The sequence below is a fragment of the Lissotriton vulgaris genome, chromosome 1_1, assembly GCF_964263255.1.
Source record: "Lissotriton vulgaris chromosome 1_1, aLisVul1.2, whole genome shotgun sequence".
NCBI classification, from domain to species: Eukaryota; Metazoa; Chordata; class Amphibia; order Caudata; family Salamandridae; genus Lissotriton; species Lissotriton vulgaris.
This window is the reverse complement of record NC_141685.1, coordinates 862,198,776-862,212,142: the sequence shown is the minus strand read 5'-3', so window position 1 is coordinate 862,212,142 and position 13,367 is coordinate 862,198,776. Positions and strand designations below refer to the sequence as shown.

The 13,367-nt window shown below is 41.5% G+C and overlaps 1 protein-coding gene across 1 annotated transcript in view; it reads left to right on the top strand.

Moving 5' to 3' along the window:
• The window catches only part of LOC147748032 (cytochrome P450 2D15-like), a 252,763-nt gene that overhangs the window by 45,035 nt on the left and 194,361 nt on the right, over positions 1–13,367 (top strand). Inside the window, exon 2 of the mRNA XM_086958052.1 lies at positions 1,436–1,607. Coding sequence (XP_086814178.1) covers positions 1,436–1,607 — 172 coding nt within the window. The remainder of the gene's footprint in view (positions 1–1,435; positions 1,608–13,367) is intronic.

The following is a 13,367-nucleotide window of genomic DNA, read 5'->3' as shown; positions in this document are numbered from 1 at the left end:
CTTTAATGGAGTTGATATCATAACTGTTTTAACAGTATGGTATGGCACAACTTGCTGCTTTAACTGTCCTTGCCTATTTGCTTTGCAGGGTTCATGCGCATCCTAGCAGTATCCATGTCTTTCAAATGCTTGTATAGGTTAGTAAAGAGAAAGTGTTATCAACATCAGAGCTATTATGGGACATCAGTTCCTCATGGAAATGAGTGGTCCTTTAGATGAGGTTTCCTGTCATAATAAGACCATGCTGCCTTCTCTATTCTTCTTACATGATCTTATTCATTTTTAGGTTTAACCTGCACAGTGCTTGTGAAATCTATTGTGTTTGATATAAATAATAAAAGGGGCTTACATCCTGCCCTTACTTTTTATTGGTTTGTGTGCTTGCCACTTACTTTTTCTTCGTATCTATTGGCTGTTGAACACTGTTTCCTGATTTTCAATGTGTGTTTGCTCTTATCAGTGTCCCAAGGCCCAAGTACTCCTTTTCATCCTCCTAACTTCTTTGTGAGGCTGTTCTCTTGATGCTGACAAAGGTCGGAGTTCTAGTATTCTAGCTGTCCCCTGTGCACCTCAGCTGCACTGCACTTCTTGTTTGTTCAGCCCTCTGTTTTTAATGCTCGAGAAATATTTTTCATATGATATAATTTCGAAGCTTGCAGCGACTCTGTTAAGTACAAGCTATTACATAAATGTAACTTTGCTTTATTGTTCATCAGACGTGATGCATGTCAGAGGGGGCCGGATTCCCCTCGATGCAAGCTTTCTGCTATGCTGGTTCATCTCGGTTGTCCTAGTTTTTGTACCTTAGGAAGCAGATTTATTCATGGTGCATTGCAGGCTGGTCTTGTTGACCCAAGCTAACGTGTTAGTCATAACAGATCTGCGAATACAAGCTCTAAGGCCAAAATAATTAATTCATTTTGTAAGTCCTGCTCTGGCTTACAGAATGGTCATTTTTCTTAACCTTGGAATCTGTCACATGTAAAACAATTCTCTGCCACTGGTCTGAGCAGACTGGTGGTATTTTGCTACCTTAGACAGTGGGAAATAGTTGGTAGTCGCTGGAACTTTAAAGTCATGTGTTGCTTTTGGCTGGATAGTAGCAGCATTTGCAACCAACTCTAATGTAATTACAAAGTTCAAAATAAAAAATAAACAATTGCATAACTCAACCCGTAAGAACAACACAACAGAAACAGAATTGCACAAAACAACAAAAGACAAATACAACAACCCTATTATAACACAACAAAAACACAACACGTCACCACAACAGCAAAATGCAACACAACAGATATGCACCGGTATTCGTGACACACATCACCACCTCTTCGACCATAACAAAAACTAAGGACATGCTATAGAACCATCCAATATTTATTGTGTTCTGACCCTAATGCCCTTTCCTAATTTTTCCTCGCTCTCTTTATTGCAGCTCAGGAAAAAATATGGAGATGTCTTCAGCTTACAGTTCTGCTGGACAAACGTGGTGATCATCAGTGGGTTCGAGTCAGTGAAGGAGGGACTGATTACCAAATCTGACGACACGTCTGATCGTCCATTTTTTATAACGTTAGAAAAGCATGGCTGTAAGGAGAATAATTCAGGTATGTGCCCATAATCCATAACTGTAGGAAATTTTGGAACTGGTCAACAAAAATGTTGCTGTCAGTATAACTACAATCATTTGTCACATCTCTAAACTGGCTGGGTCTTGATTCACAAAGCTATATACCCTGTTTAGCAGTGTAATATTACTATTGGGATTAAAAGAAGTTGGTTTTACACTCTTAAAAGAAATCACTCATGCAATGATTTTTATGCAACTAAAGGTACATATTTATTACCATCGGCATGGAGTGGGCATTTCAGAGATGGTTTGAGGAGGGTGTTTTTGTAATCCAAAAATCCTTCCCATCTATAAATAATCACAAGGTTTTTCTCATCCATTCCTAAACTAAACAAGCATTGGCAATACGAATCGGTTTCGCCTATGCAAACTCTTTTGGGTTTGCCAATGTTTTTTACATGTTGTCAAGCAACACATAAACAGTGTGATGGAGGAAAGAAGTAGCAATGCAAATGGGTGAAATACGTATTGGTTGAGTCACCTTCCTCCTACAAGCTATCCTTAAAGAAAAGACATCTTTATTAATGAAAATTATCAAAGTTACCGATTTCATGTGCATGCGAGATCCCGGGACCAGGTTAGGATGCCTCGCCAGTCCTATAAATGAATGGTGTGTTTATTGCATGAATGCCAAGGCATGTATTACTATGCATGAAGTGGAAGAAGAGAGTAATTAAAAGAAATGTAATGTTGACAGCGCGTGGTGTAATTATTGAATGAATGCTAGTGCACAAATGTATATGTGTGGGGAGGAAGAGAGTCATTAAAAATAAAAGTACCCCCCAGTGTTGTATAGTAACAGCAAGCTGAAAAATACTGCAGGGGCTGTGTGAATTGTACTCTGTTTCTCTGATCAATGGAGGGTCAGAGGAGTGCGAAAGCCAGCCACCATTTAGTACAAGTTGGATAGCGATACAGGGATACTGCACAGGGGTGTCACAACTGAGATACCACAGGACTCTACCAGCTCTTTCTCTTTTGCCTATCCCTCCAGCCCTTGGTATTGACAACAAGTTGACATGTTGGCGCTTTATAAAACCCCCGGAATATGTTGACTTGAGATGAGTCAGGTGGTCTCAGTACGACTCGGGTGGGTGCGCAATGCATGTTGGGTGTGAAAGGGCTGCCCTTGATGTGAACTATTTATTCAGTTTTGCACTTACTGATCTCCAATGGAAATGGGCTGCCAGGGCAACTTCCTGTCTTTTCCATGTAAAAAGATCATTCCCCTCACTCCTCAGTTATGGAGTAAAGTAGAGAGGGCACTGAGCAAAGCTAAAAATACCTATAGCGCCAAGAAGAAATGTGTGTAGTCCCCATGATGGGGGTAAGTATTGATAAGCTGATTTGTGGAAGGCAAAAAATTCTTCTTGCTCCACTGGTTTTGGTAGCCAAGGGAATCGACCATTGGCTGCCCTGCAATTTCAAGAGAGAAGCAAAACTACAGGTAGCATAATGCAAAGGAGAAAACGGATCAGGCACTCCGATCCAACATGAGAAGTTGAGCGGAGATCTGGGAAAAGAACCAGTAAATTCAAACTTAAAGTAGTTCATAGGTAGCGACAAGATGAAACCTACGTGCCATGTTAACAATTCCCTTGTCGCACAAGTATGTAAATTATACCCAATCATGGGTAGCAAGCAGGGTTTCAGAGATCTCACACATACTAATAAATAGTAAAAGTAATATGAAGCAATATGCAGATTAACACAGAGGCAGCGCCTCAATGCACTCTTAAAGCAATTCAGAAGTAGCTGTCATTTATATAGGGTTCGCCCATGTGATTGACAATACTTTTTTCTTTTTGGTAAGTCTTAGGTTGGTGAGCAGATGTGCAATATAAGTTAAATAACTCTGTAGGTATCAGAACGCTTTACACAGTTTGTACAGCAGCATTTACAGGTGCTACATATGGAGTAAATAAGAATACAAAATAACAAAATACAAAATAAGTATACAATAGACAGTGGGATATGTGGACAATACAATTTGGAGGTAGTTATGGTAGGGTTTTTCAGAAAAAGCATCTTCAAAACTCCCCAAACTAAATATTTGGGTATAGTGCTGAGATGAAGATGAATCAAAGGACTATGCAGCACACTCCAAAAAGTGCTATAACAAATTTACGATCAGCAAAACAATGATATATTTTTGTAAAGCTAACAAAAGTGTCACTGTGTACAGTGGGAAGCTCTAACAACCACAAAACCATCAACCTTGCACCACTAATAGCCTCATATGGGCACATTCGTGAAATACGTTGCATACTGACAGACTGAGGTTACGGAATGATAAATGCAGATGAAGTAGAAGGTCATTATCTTACTGTAAGTTCCTGTTCAAGGAGGAAGACGCCAGCAAAGAACAAAGCCAAGAACAAAAGATTAGGCGTGAATCTGCATCTCCAATAGAGGACAACCCGCCTCGGGCTCTGAAAGGACCAGCTGTGTTATGAAGCATGTGTAATGTATTTTTTCAAGGACAGGGCTTTAACGGGTGTTTCTTGTGTTTTATAACATGGGTGCTTGTACAGCGCACCTGCAAACCCCCTCGCCCATAGTATTACTGGTGGGTGATCCGGGACTGGCTGGTGTAACCCATGCCCACCGTCCCGACCAAAGCTTTTCACAATGAAATTAAGAGGCTTTTTAAAATATAAAAACATATGTTATGCAGTTTTATAGCACCCACAAGATATATTAACTTGCCTCTGTTAGCACATGTATTTATTACTGGAAGGCATGGACTGGGAATTTTGTTGGGGAAGGGGTTGGTAAGTAACCGGAGGGGGGGGGGGGAGGGGGGGAAGAGCACAGAGGAGGCACAAACACCGTCGGATCAATATACAATACTTATTTCACTGTATTAAGGGATCCTAATATTACACGGACTGCCTAACCTCACCATTAAAACTGTCGGGGAAGAAGTACCGTCGTCCGATTTGTGAATCCCTACAACAATACGAGTACTGAAGTGATGACTACTTGTGCCCAGGGGGTGGCGGTAGAGCCAAAGATAGCATACACCATTTCGATGATCTTCTGGTAGTCTGTGTTTCTAGGATTGAAAAAGCAAAGAGCTGAAAGCAAGGCTTGGAAAACGATGTGTTGCGTGTAGAGAATAACATTTATATCTTGAGTCAAACAGAAATCACTTAAACCAATTAAAGACAGTGGATCGGATGGCAAAAACCTTTGGACAGAAATGGCAGCACTTTAAAAATAAAAATAAGCACAGCGCAAGCACTGTACATGCGAAACCTTACAAAAAATAGTTCCATAAAAGTGGAGCGAAACAGTACTTTGTTGTCGGGAAACTGATGAGAAGCATAGGAACAGGCATTGTTTGTAAATCGAGTAAGTAGTCCAAGCGCAAATCATCTCATGACCCAGTCCATATGCCAGTGTTTGGCTAAGACGTGGCGTATTTTGTACACACGGTGTGTACAAAATAACATACTAAGGGGCATATTACCAACAACTAGCGATAATTATCGCTATGTTGGCTTAGCGTCAATATTTTTATCGCTGAGCTGCGGCGATTTTTATCGCTTAGGAGCCTTGCTATTATCAAGGTTTATCTCCTAAGCGATAAAAATCAGCCGAAATGCATGAATATCGCTGAAAAGTCAGCGATATTCATGCATTAGCGAGCTAATGCTCTTAGCCATGTTATCCACCTCCCATTGGATAACATGGCTAAGAACTGCTCAGGGCAGGTGTTAGCTTTTGGAGATATTCGCGCTTAGCGCGAATATCTCCAAAAGTTGGTAATAGGAGATAGCGATGTTAGCGACTGTTTCCAGTCTCTAACATCTTGGCACGCCCACTTTGCATGTCATTAGTGATAAATTTCACTGACATGCAAAGCAAGGCCCAAGATGGTCGCTATCTCCTATTAGCTGTCGCTAACTGGTGTTAGCGACAGCTAGGTAATAGGGAGATAATTTTATCTCCGGTTTCTTGGCTTTTAAAACCAAAAAAGCGGAGATAAACCCCCTTGATAATATGCCCCTGATTTTGTACACACAGTAAGTACGCGCCACTTCGTATTCAATTTACATACTTAATGGAATCACTGAAGATTTTTTAATTTGGAGTCTAACTGACAATAAGTCTATACCACAGACGTAGAACTAAATGGGAGAAACTATGGATTTCTAGAAACTGCATATTTTGTTTGTTTCTGGCCCAGAGGAAGCTCAAATGTTGGTTGAAACATTTTGGCTGTACTGAACTGTCACAACAATGATAAGAAGATGTTGAATAAAAGAATCATTATAAGCAAAAAAAAGGACATCTTGCGTCGTCCATTTGCTATGAATTTAACAATGTGTTGAATTATTTTTCTCTGCTATGTATGTTTATATCATTGATAATATCACTGCAACATTTGCAATGAAGTTATTGATGAGAAATCTGTGCCTGGTGGGGGTGTGGGTTACATTAGATATATGTATGAAAATTCATCAAATACTTTAATTGTGAGCATAATACACCAAACACAGTAATAACAAGAGCAAAGTATTATGAATAGGGTGATGTGCAATTTTTGAATGTTATTTGAGGTCTTTTGGCTTGTGCTAGCCTTTTACAATTAAACCAACTTAATGGGTAAATGTGCTGTTCTGGCCCATAGGCTATCAAATGAGGATGGGCAACTTTCAGCCACTGCACTAAAGGAACTATTCAGGAGTTGAGAGTTTGGAGGCATGTGGGTGTACTTTGGTCCCACTTTAATACATTTAGAAGTCAGTATCCTAATACAATCTATTAAACATGTGCCTAGGGGTGAGTGACACTACTCTGTGACATAGGGAAATCTGCCCATTGTTTTATTATGCTTGCAGAGCAAAATTAGGCTACAAAAAAATACCAAGGCACTCATTACGATACCGGACGGACAGACAACCCAATCGTAGTGGCCCCGGATCAAGTCCAACTGCCAAGGCCGGGAGCTAAACAACACTTCATTACAATACAGGCAGGTGTCTTTTATAACTGCAGAGGTTGAAAAATGTTCCGCTTGAAGTCTGGCAGTCGTAAAGCCCTCAGTATGGAACCCGGCAGCCGGAAGCTATCCTTCATGAATCGTGTTGCATTGCAAATCATGTAATTTGAGCTCCCAAATGTCCTGGCATGGTGCACTGTGGTTGAAGAATACCTGTCATGGATCAAGGCGGTCCCAAAGCTCTGCCCATGAACGACAGTGCACACAAAGCTTTTTCATTGGATGATTCAAACTCAATTACAGCTGATGTCTTTTACCTGTTACAAATCTCTTTCAAAAGCACACCTTATCACAGACCATGGTCCTTTGCTGTCCTGTACACCAACTGCCAGGCAAACTCAAGATCCTTTCAAGCTTCTACTCTATTTCCACATATACTCCACACACTTTTAACAATTTAATCACCATTTACATTTTTGTTTACAGTAGCCTTTTTTTCCAATCACCCACCTTTCTTGTTAACTTCCAAAATGTCACCTGTGAGAAACCCATGACTTTTTGACACTGAGTTGGGTGTGATGTTTGATGAAATCATCAGAGTGGAGCCACAAATCTTTGGAACACAAGTCTCAAAAACTTTCCAAACTAGATAAATGCTATGTGGGACAAGATTGTCAACAAGGTGAAGGCTGTGGTGAGCACTGTACGTACTAAGGAGGACATCAGAAAGAGTTGGCATGACCTTAAGATGCAAGTAAAGAAACTGTCCTCCAGGCACTAACTCACGGCCGTCAAGACCAGCAGTTGTCCTCATGGGCCACCTTTGCAACTTCCTGGGAGGAAAAGGTGCATGCCATCCTTCAGTCTGTGGGCTTGATTGGAATAACTGAGGGATTGGAGACTGGTAAGTAACATTAAAACAACTTACCACAATGTATACCCTGTAAATGCACTCATCACAGCCATTTTAATTGTAATATGCAACTGTTCATGGTGGGGGGTTGAGTCAGGGCAAATTAACTCACTACATCTCCCAGCAGGCCCTCTTGTCCAAAACAGCAAACTCAATGAGCCAGTCACCTCCCTGCAGACCCAACTCTCAGCCATCTTGTAGCTCAACTCCATCTCACGCACAGGTAGCCAGTGCACAAAGGGAGAGGTGGGTGTGTCAGACCAACTAAACTCATTACATCTCCCAGCAAGCCCGCTTGTCCAAAACAACAAACCTAATGAGCCAGTCATCTCCTTCCAGACCCAACTCTCAGCCATCTAGTAGCTCAACTCCAACTCACATGCAGGTAGCCAGTGCACAAAGGGGGAGGTGGGTGGGTCAGGGCAGCTCAGCTCACTACATCTCCCAGCAGGCCCTCTTGTCCAAAACAACAAACCCAATGACACACTGCTATTTGTCCTGAACCTCTTGTCAGCTATTTATGAGTAATGTGTCAATAGATAGATGAGCAATGGAATTCCACACACTCAATGTACACTACAATCTCAAAATCATTGTGTCTTTGAAGATGTTAGCTAGCCAATTTACAATTTCAGTCTAACATTTCAGACATTGTCATCAACAGGTGGATCTGGTTCAACTTCCCAGAGTCAAGAAACTACACAGACCCCGTCTCAACCCCACAATCAAGCCATCAGTGACGCTGGATTTCTGGAAGGAATGGATGAGGAGAACCTAGCTGACCCATCTGCTAGGCCTGGGAAGACAGCAGCAGTGACTCTTAGCATGGCCACGACTTTCACCCCAGCAGTTCCACCTGTGCTGAGCCCTGCCCCAACAACCAGTGAACCTAGCACAGCCCAAAACATCTCCTGACTCCCAGTCCATTTTGAGGAGGAGAGAATCACCAACTCTCCCAGTGAGGATGTAGGACGCAGTGATAGAGTGCAAGCTTTGTCAAGGAAACAAGTATGTGGGAGTAGGGGAGGTGGGAGGGTTACAGAGGCCAGCAAAGTGAGTCCACTGCCAATCTTGAGAAACTCCTTGGCATTTATGACGACAACCAAGGAGTAATGGGCCAGATAGGTGGGCACCTCTGAGAGATTAAGCAGCTACAGAGGCACATAGATCAGCCATTTGAGCCACAAAACAACCACATTGTTGAGCTTATTGGGATGCTGAGGGAGATAAGTACAACACTCAGCAGGGCTTACCCACCAACATCTGTCACTTCGATTGGAACAACATCTCGCCTAACCACGTCTGTGGCTGCCACATGAAGTGACGCCCAGACTGAAGAGGAGTCCTCAGACCCCTGTAGCAGCAGATTCCCCCAACTCCATTGTGGTCCAGGTCATCTGCGTAAATCTTCTGGTGAATCAGATGGAAATGCCCCAACCGTTGCCCCAAAGAGTATTCACACCTGATGTCCCACTTGATGTCCCACAGCTTTAACTTATTTTAACTCTCACATTCCACAAGAGCATTATGGATTTGAGGAGTTTACTTGGACTTGGGCCTGGAGACTGTGTGGCTCCTAACACTTTAATTTCATTAACCAACACCACTCTGCTACCTTCACTGCGTTAATCACGTCCTCTTACTCTTAATATATCACTTTGAACACAAACATAAAATCACAGTTCACAATGCATCATGCTTATGTGCCTTCATTTAATTTCTAGCAAGGAACTGAATGCCCACATATGTATTTCCAAATCTGTCTAATATCAGTTTGTGTTAGTAACAACATGTGGAGTTTCCATTATGTCCACATGAGTCACACAGAAACACAAATACACAAGTGCTTGGGTCGTTGTAAAGTTCTGTTATGATTTCTAAATATTTAACACAGATCATGCCTATCATTAATCCATAAACATGAACGTGTGAAATTACTAGTGTCATACAGAACAATGCTCATGTTGAGACCTGGACAAACCGGTAGGAGGTGATACATCTCACAATACTACCACATTTAACCAAATATCTGTTAGGTAATGTCAACAGCTCGGGACATAGGGTATTACTCACACTGGGAATTAAACATCAGTGGGGACTAATAAAAGTAGGAACATCACAAATGCTTGTCCATCAGCACAAGTCACATCATAATCTGGTTAGCATCATCTGGAACTATGTCTCACCATAAATTATCAGTGGTGTCCCACATGCACTGTGTCTTACAATTATCATTGACCTTTTAAGCTACATCCAGTCTATACACATAGATGACTTGGCTATTGCGAAGCGAGAAACCCATGTTCAGGTCACACTACCCCAATCTTGTGGAGTACATGTTGACACACTTTTGGCAATATAGGCAACACAAAATTCTAAAAAGGCACAATGGATTTATTAAACTTCCATTCAAACACAGTGCAAGTAGGAATTGCTATAAGTATATTTGTCATCAGTCTGTGGCAAGCATCTCAAGGAAACATCCGTGTACTCTTGTTACTTTGGAACAGCCTACCATATTTGCAGATGTTATAACTCAGAAATGCCCAGTAGAGGATTACATTTTGAGGGCACCTAAGACAGGTAAATATATGTTTGATCCATGCCTTTACAACCAAACAGAGCATTTGTCTAGAATACACTATCTCATCATAATTAAGATGCACCAAATGACTTATTTCAAGTCAAGAGTTGTCACGAGTGAGCTCCACAAACATCACGTGCACATAGTGATCAATAATAGTACATACCAGATATTTACCCAGCACCACTATCATGACATCACCACACCTGCTGTCACTATAATAGGATAAGTAATTACAAGACACATCATACTTACACTCATGAGAAGAGGATGCTGATAACCAACTGACGGATGTCAATTCCTCCCTCTTCACCATTTTTATCTTTATTGTGTATATCTGGATCCTCAAATGATGGCTCATGCTGCTCTCCTTCCTCTTAAATGAGAGGGATGTTGTGTTTCAGAGCAAGGTTGTGGAGCATACAGCATTCAACAGTGATCTCATAGAACTTCCTGGGTGTGTAGAGGAGGGCCTCCCAGTCTTTTCCAGGAATAAGTACATGGCCGTCAGGAGTCCAAAAGTCCTCTCCTCTGCCTGCCTATCTTCCATGTGCATCATTGAACTTGACCTCTCATGTTGTTATTGGGTTTCTCAGTGGTGTCAGTAACCATGGCCGGTTGGGATATGCTGAATCACCTAGATGGAAGACACACAGTAGTGTCATCAATCTCAAACCACATTACCTCATCATGTGACATGGCATCACCTACACACACAAACGCTTGCACGTCATTCTCATCAACAAGCCAGGCTCTCTCCCGTAGTAGTCGTGACATACGTTGTGGTACGTTGCTGTTACACAGTATGAATGAGTCATGCAAAACTGGGGAATCTGGCACAGACATGTGATATATACAAATCAGCTAAACAAACTGTAGTGTAGTTCCTAATTTTCCTATAGGCTCTACGCATTGGAATAACATAAACAGCAGTGTAGACGTAGGACTGAGGTCTTCTAGGTCTCTACTGACTATGTTATACCTAATTTAGGTTTGCGCCAGATAGCTCGGAGGTCACTGGAAACTTTCCTGAATGAATAGGAAGGGGCCAGCTTCCCTGGCTCAGACAAGAAGGGATTCAGCTTCCGACAACCGCAAAAACATGACAACTTTGCTCCCTCAGAATAAGAGTAAATCTCTAGAGTTGTGTGAAAACAATAGACAGCTATTTCACTCAGTCAGATGTGCGTACTTAGTTTCACCAGAGTGCAGAGAATAGAGAGACAGGCGTTTTCAATAAAAGGTATTATTCATTGAGCAGTCTTCCTTCTCATGCAAGAGAAATGAATTGCCACAATTGCAATACTTAATATAAAGTAAAGTACGTACAGTAAAAGGAGTATTATAAAATAATACTGTAAAAGCATTGATATGGTTTCTTAGCCATAAGACACTTTAAAATGGATAAAATATATACATACATATATACATAGGCTAACGTGCTCAACTGGTGCTTCTAAAATACACCTGCCCCGGTGTACCTGACCTAAGCCTAATACATGGGAAGGAGTAAGTAAGTAAGTTTAAGTTAAGTAGGTTTTGCCAAGAATCTGATTCAAGAATTCTCTCTAAGGGTTTAGTCAGCACTGTACCTTGGGAATAGAATGTAGGAGGTCTGGTATCTCTCTCTCAGGACTCGATATCCCAGTCACCCGCAAGGGTAGGCTGGAAACGCCGGAGCTGGATTTTCTCGGCAGGAGAAAAGACAGCGTCTTTCTCAGCACGTCAAAGAGGAGGGTCAGCGTCCGTGGGCTCTCGCATCAGCTGGGCTCTCGGCAAGTAGATTAGCTGCTCTGCTCCAAAACCACCACTGTGTGTTTGCTTAAGGCAACGTTGGTATATATATATATACCTGAAAGGTGCTGAGTTTGACGTAAGGTTTGGACATAAGACGTCAATAAAGATGTCACTAAGAACTGGCCGTTCTTACAGTGCTCGCAGGAGTTCTATTACAAATCAAAACAAAGCAAGTGGGGATTTCCCAGGTTGATGGAGGTTTGGTGTGTTGAAAGAACTTGTTGTGCTTTCTAGGAATCTAAGGAAGTGGCTTTGCTGTGCCTTGGACTGCAAGGGCGATTTACTGAAATATGGACCTGATTCTTATGCCATTATAGGGATATTATTGATTATAGCCATACAAGGGCAAAGTATAGCAATATTGATTCAGGTTCCTAGATAAAAACACAATAAAACCACTTGCATGTTGATAGAACATGTGTGCTTCTGGTTCCTATACACCTATTTATTGCCTTGTGGTGCCACCAAGCCAACTTGTGTGCCATCTATTGATCCAATGACTTGTGGAAACTGAGCAAATCCATAAAAGTCTACCTTCACATTAGGCAAATCCTGACGCCTTGGAAACTGTATATAGCTGTCCATGTGTTTCAACATGACTGCAAGTACATCACATAGCATAGACTAAACATAGGTTGTGACATACCTCCCGATGCGGCCATGGTATACTGAAAGTAACTATAGCAAAAAAATGCAGTGTTGTCATTACTTTTACCTTTGGTGTCAGAGCAATGAGATCGATTTGATTAGCACCTAAATCTGGTTCCATCTCTTCACATAGATGATCTATTGCCTTAGTATCAAGACAGTACTTCATGATAACATCTCTTTCTTGCATAGTCTTGAGGTCTGGGAAAGGTTGGTATTCTGCAGGCTGTCGTCTGCTACCTCTGTCATGGAACCTATATGTGGAATGAAGAGACATGAATGGAACTTACAAATTCCAAGTAAAATCAGATAGTGACACATAAGATGTGAAATCACAATGAGTCACAATTTACCACCTATGCAGCTGTTCACATCATGAAAATGAAATACTGACTAATTTCATTAAAGGATGCTGTAAGTAATATATTAGAAAAAGTGATGTATCACACCAAGATACCTTCAACATTTTCCACCTGTGCCACTCACTACGTACATAAAAGTTTTTTTTTTTATTTGGAATGCAGTAAACAGTTTTACACATGTCAACAAGGACAATGGAGAAGAAATGTCAACATTACAGGACATGTAACCTCTGCATATTCGAACAGCGTGGTATGCGTGTCCGAACAATGCAGTTACATTCATTGGTTCAAGTAGTAAAATGTGACTGCTGTGTTGTTCAGATGTTATGCCATGGCCGACATCGCAGACCGCATGAGGGGATGCATGTATAGGATATACCCAATCATTCTCCGCTGGCTGATTTGAAACATGCGGTAGGAATGTCCGAACAATGCAGTAACAATTATTGGTTGGAGTTGTAAAATGCAGCCGCTACGCACCA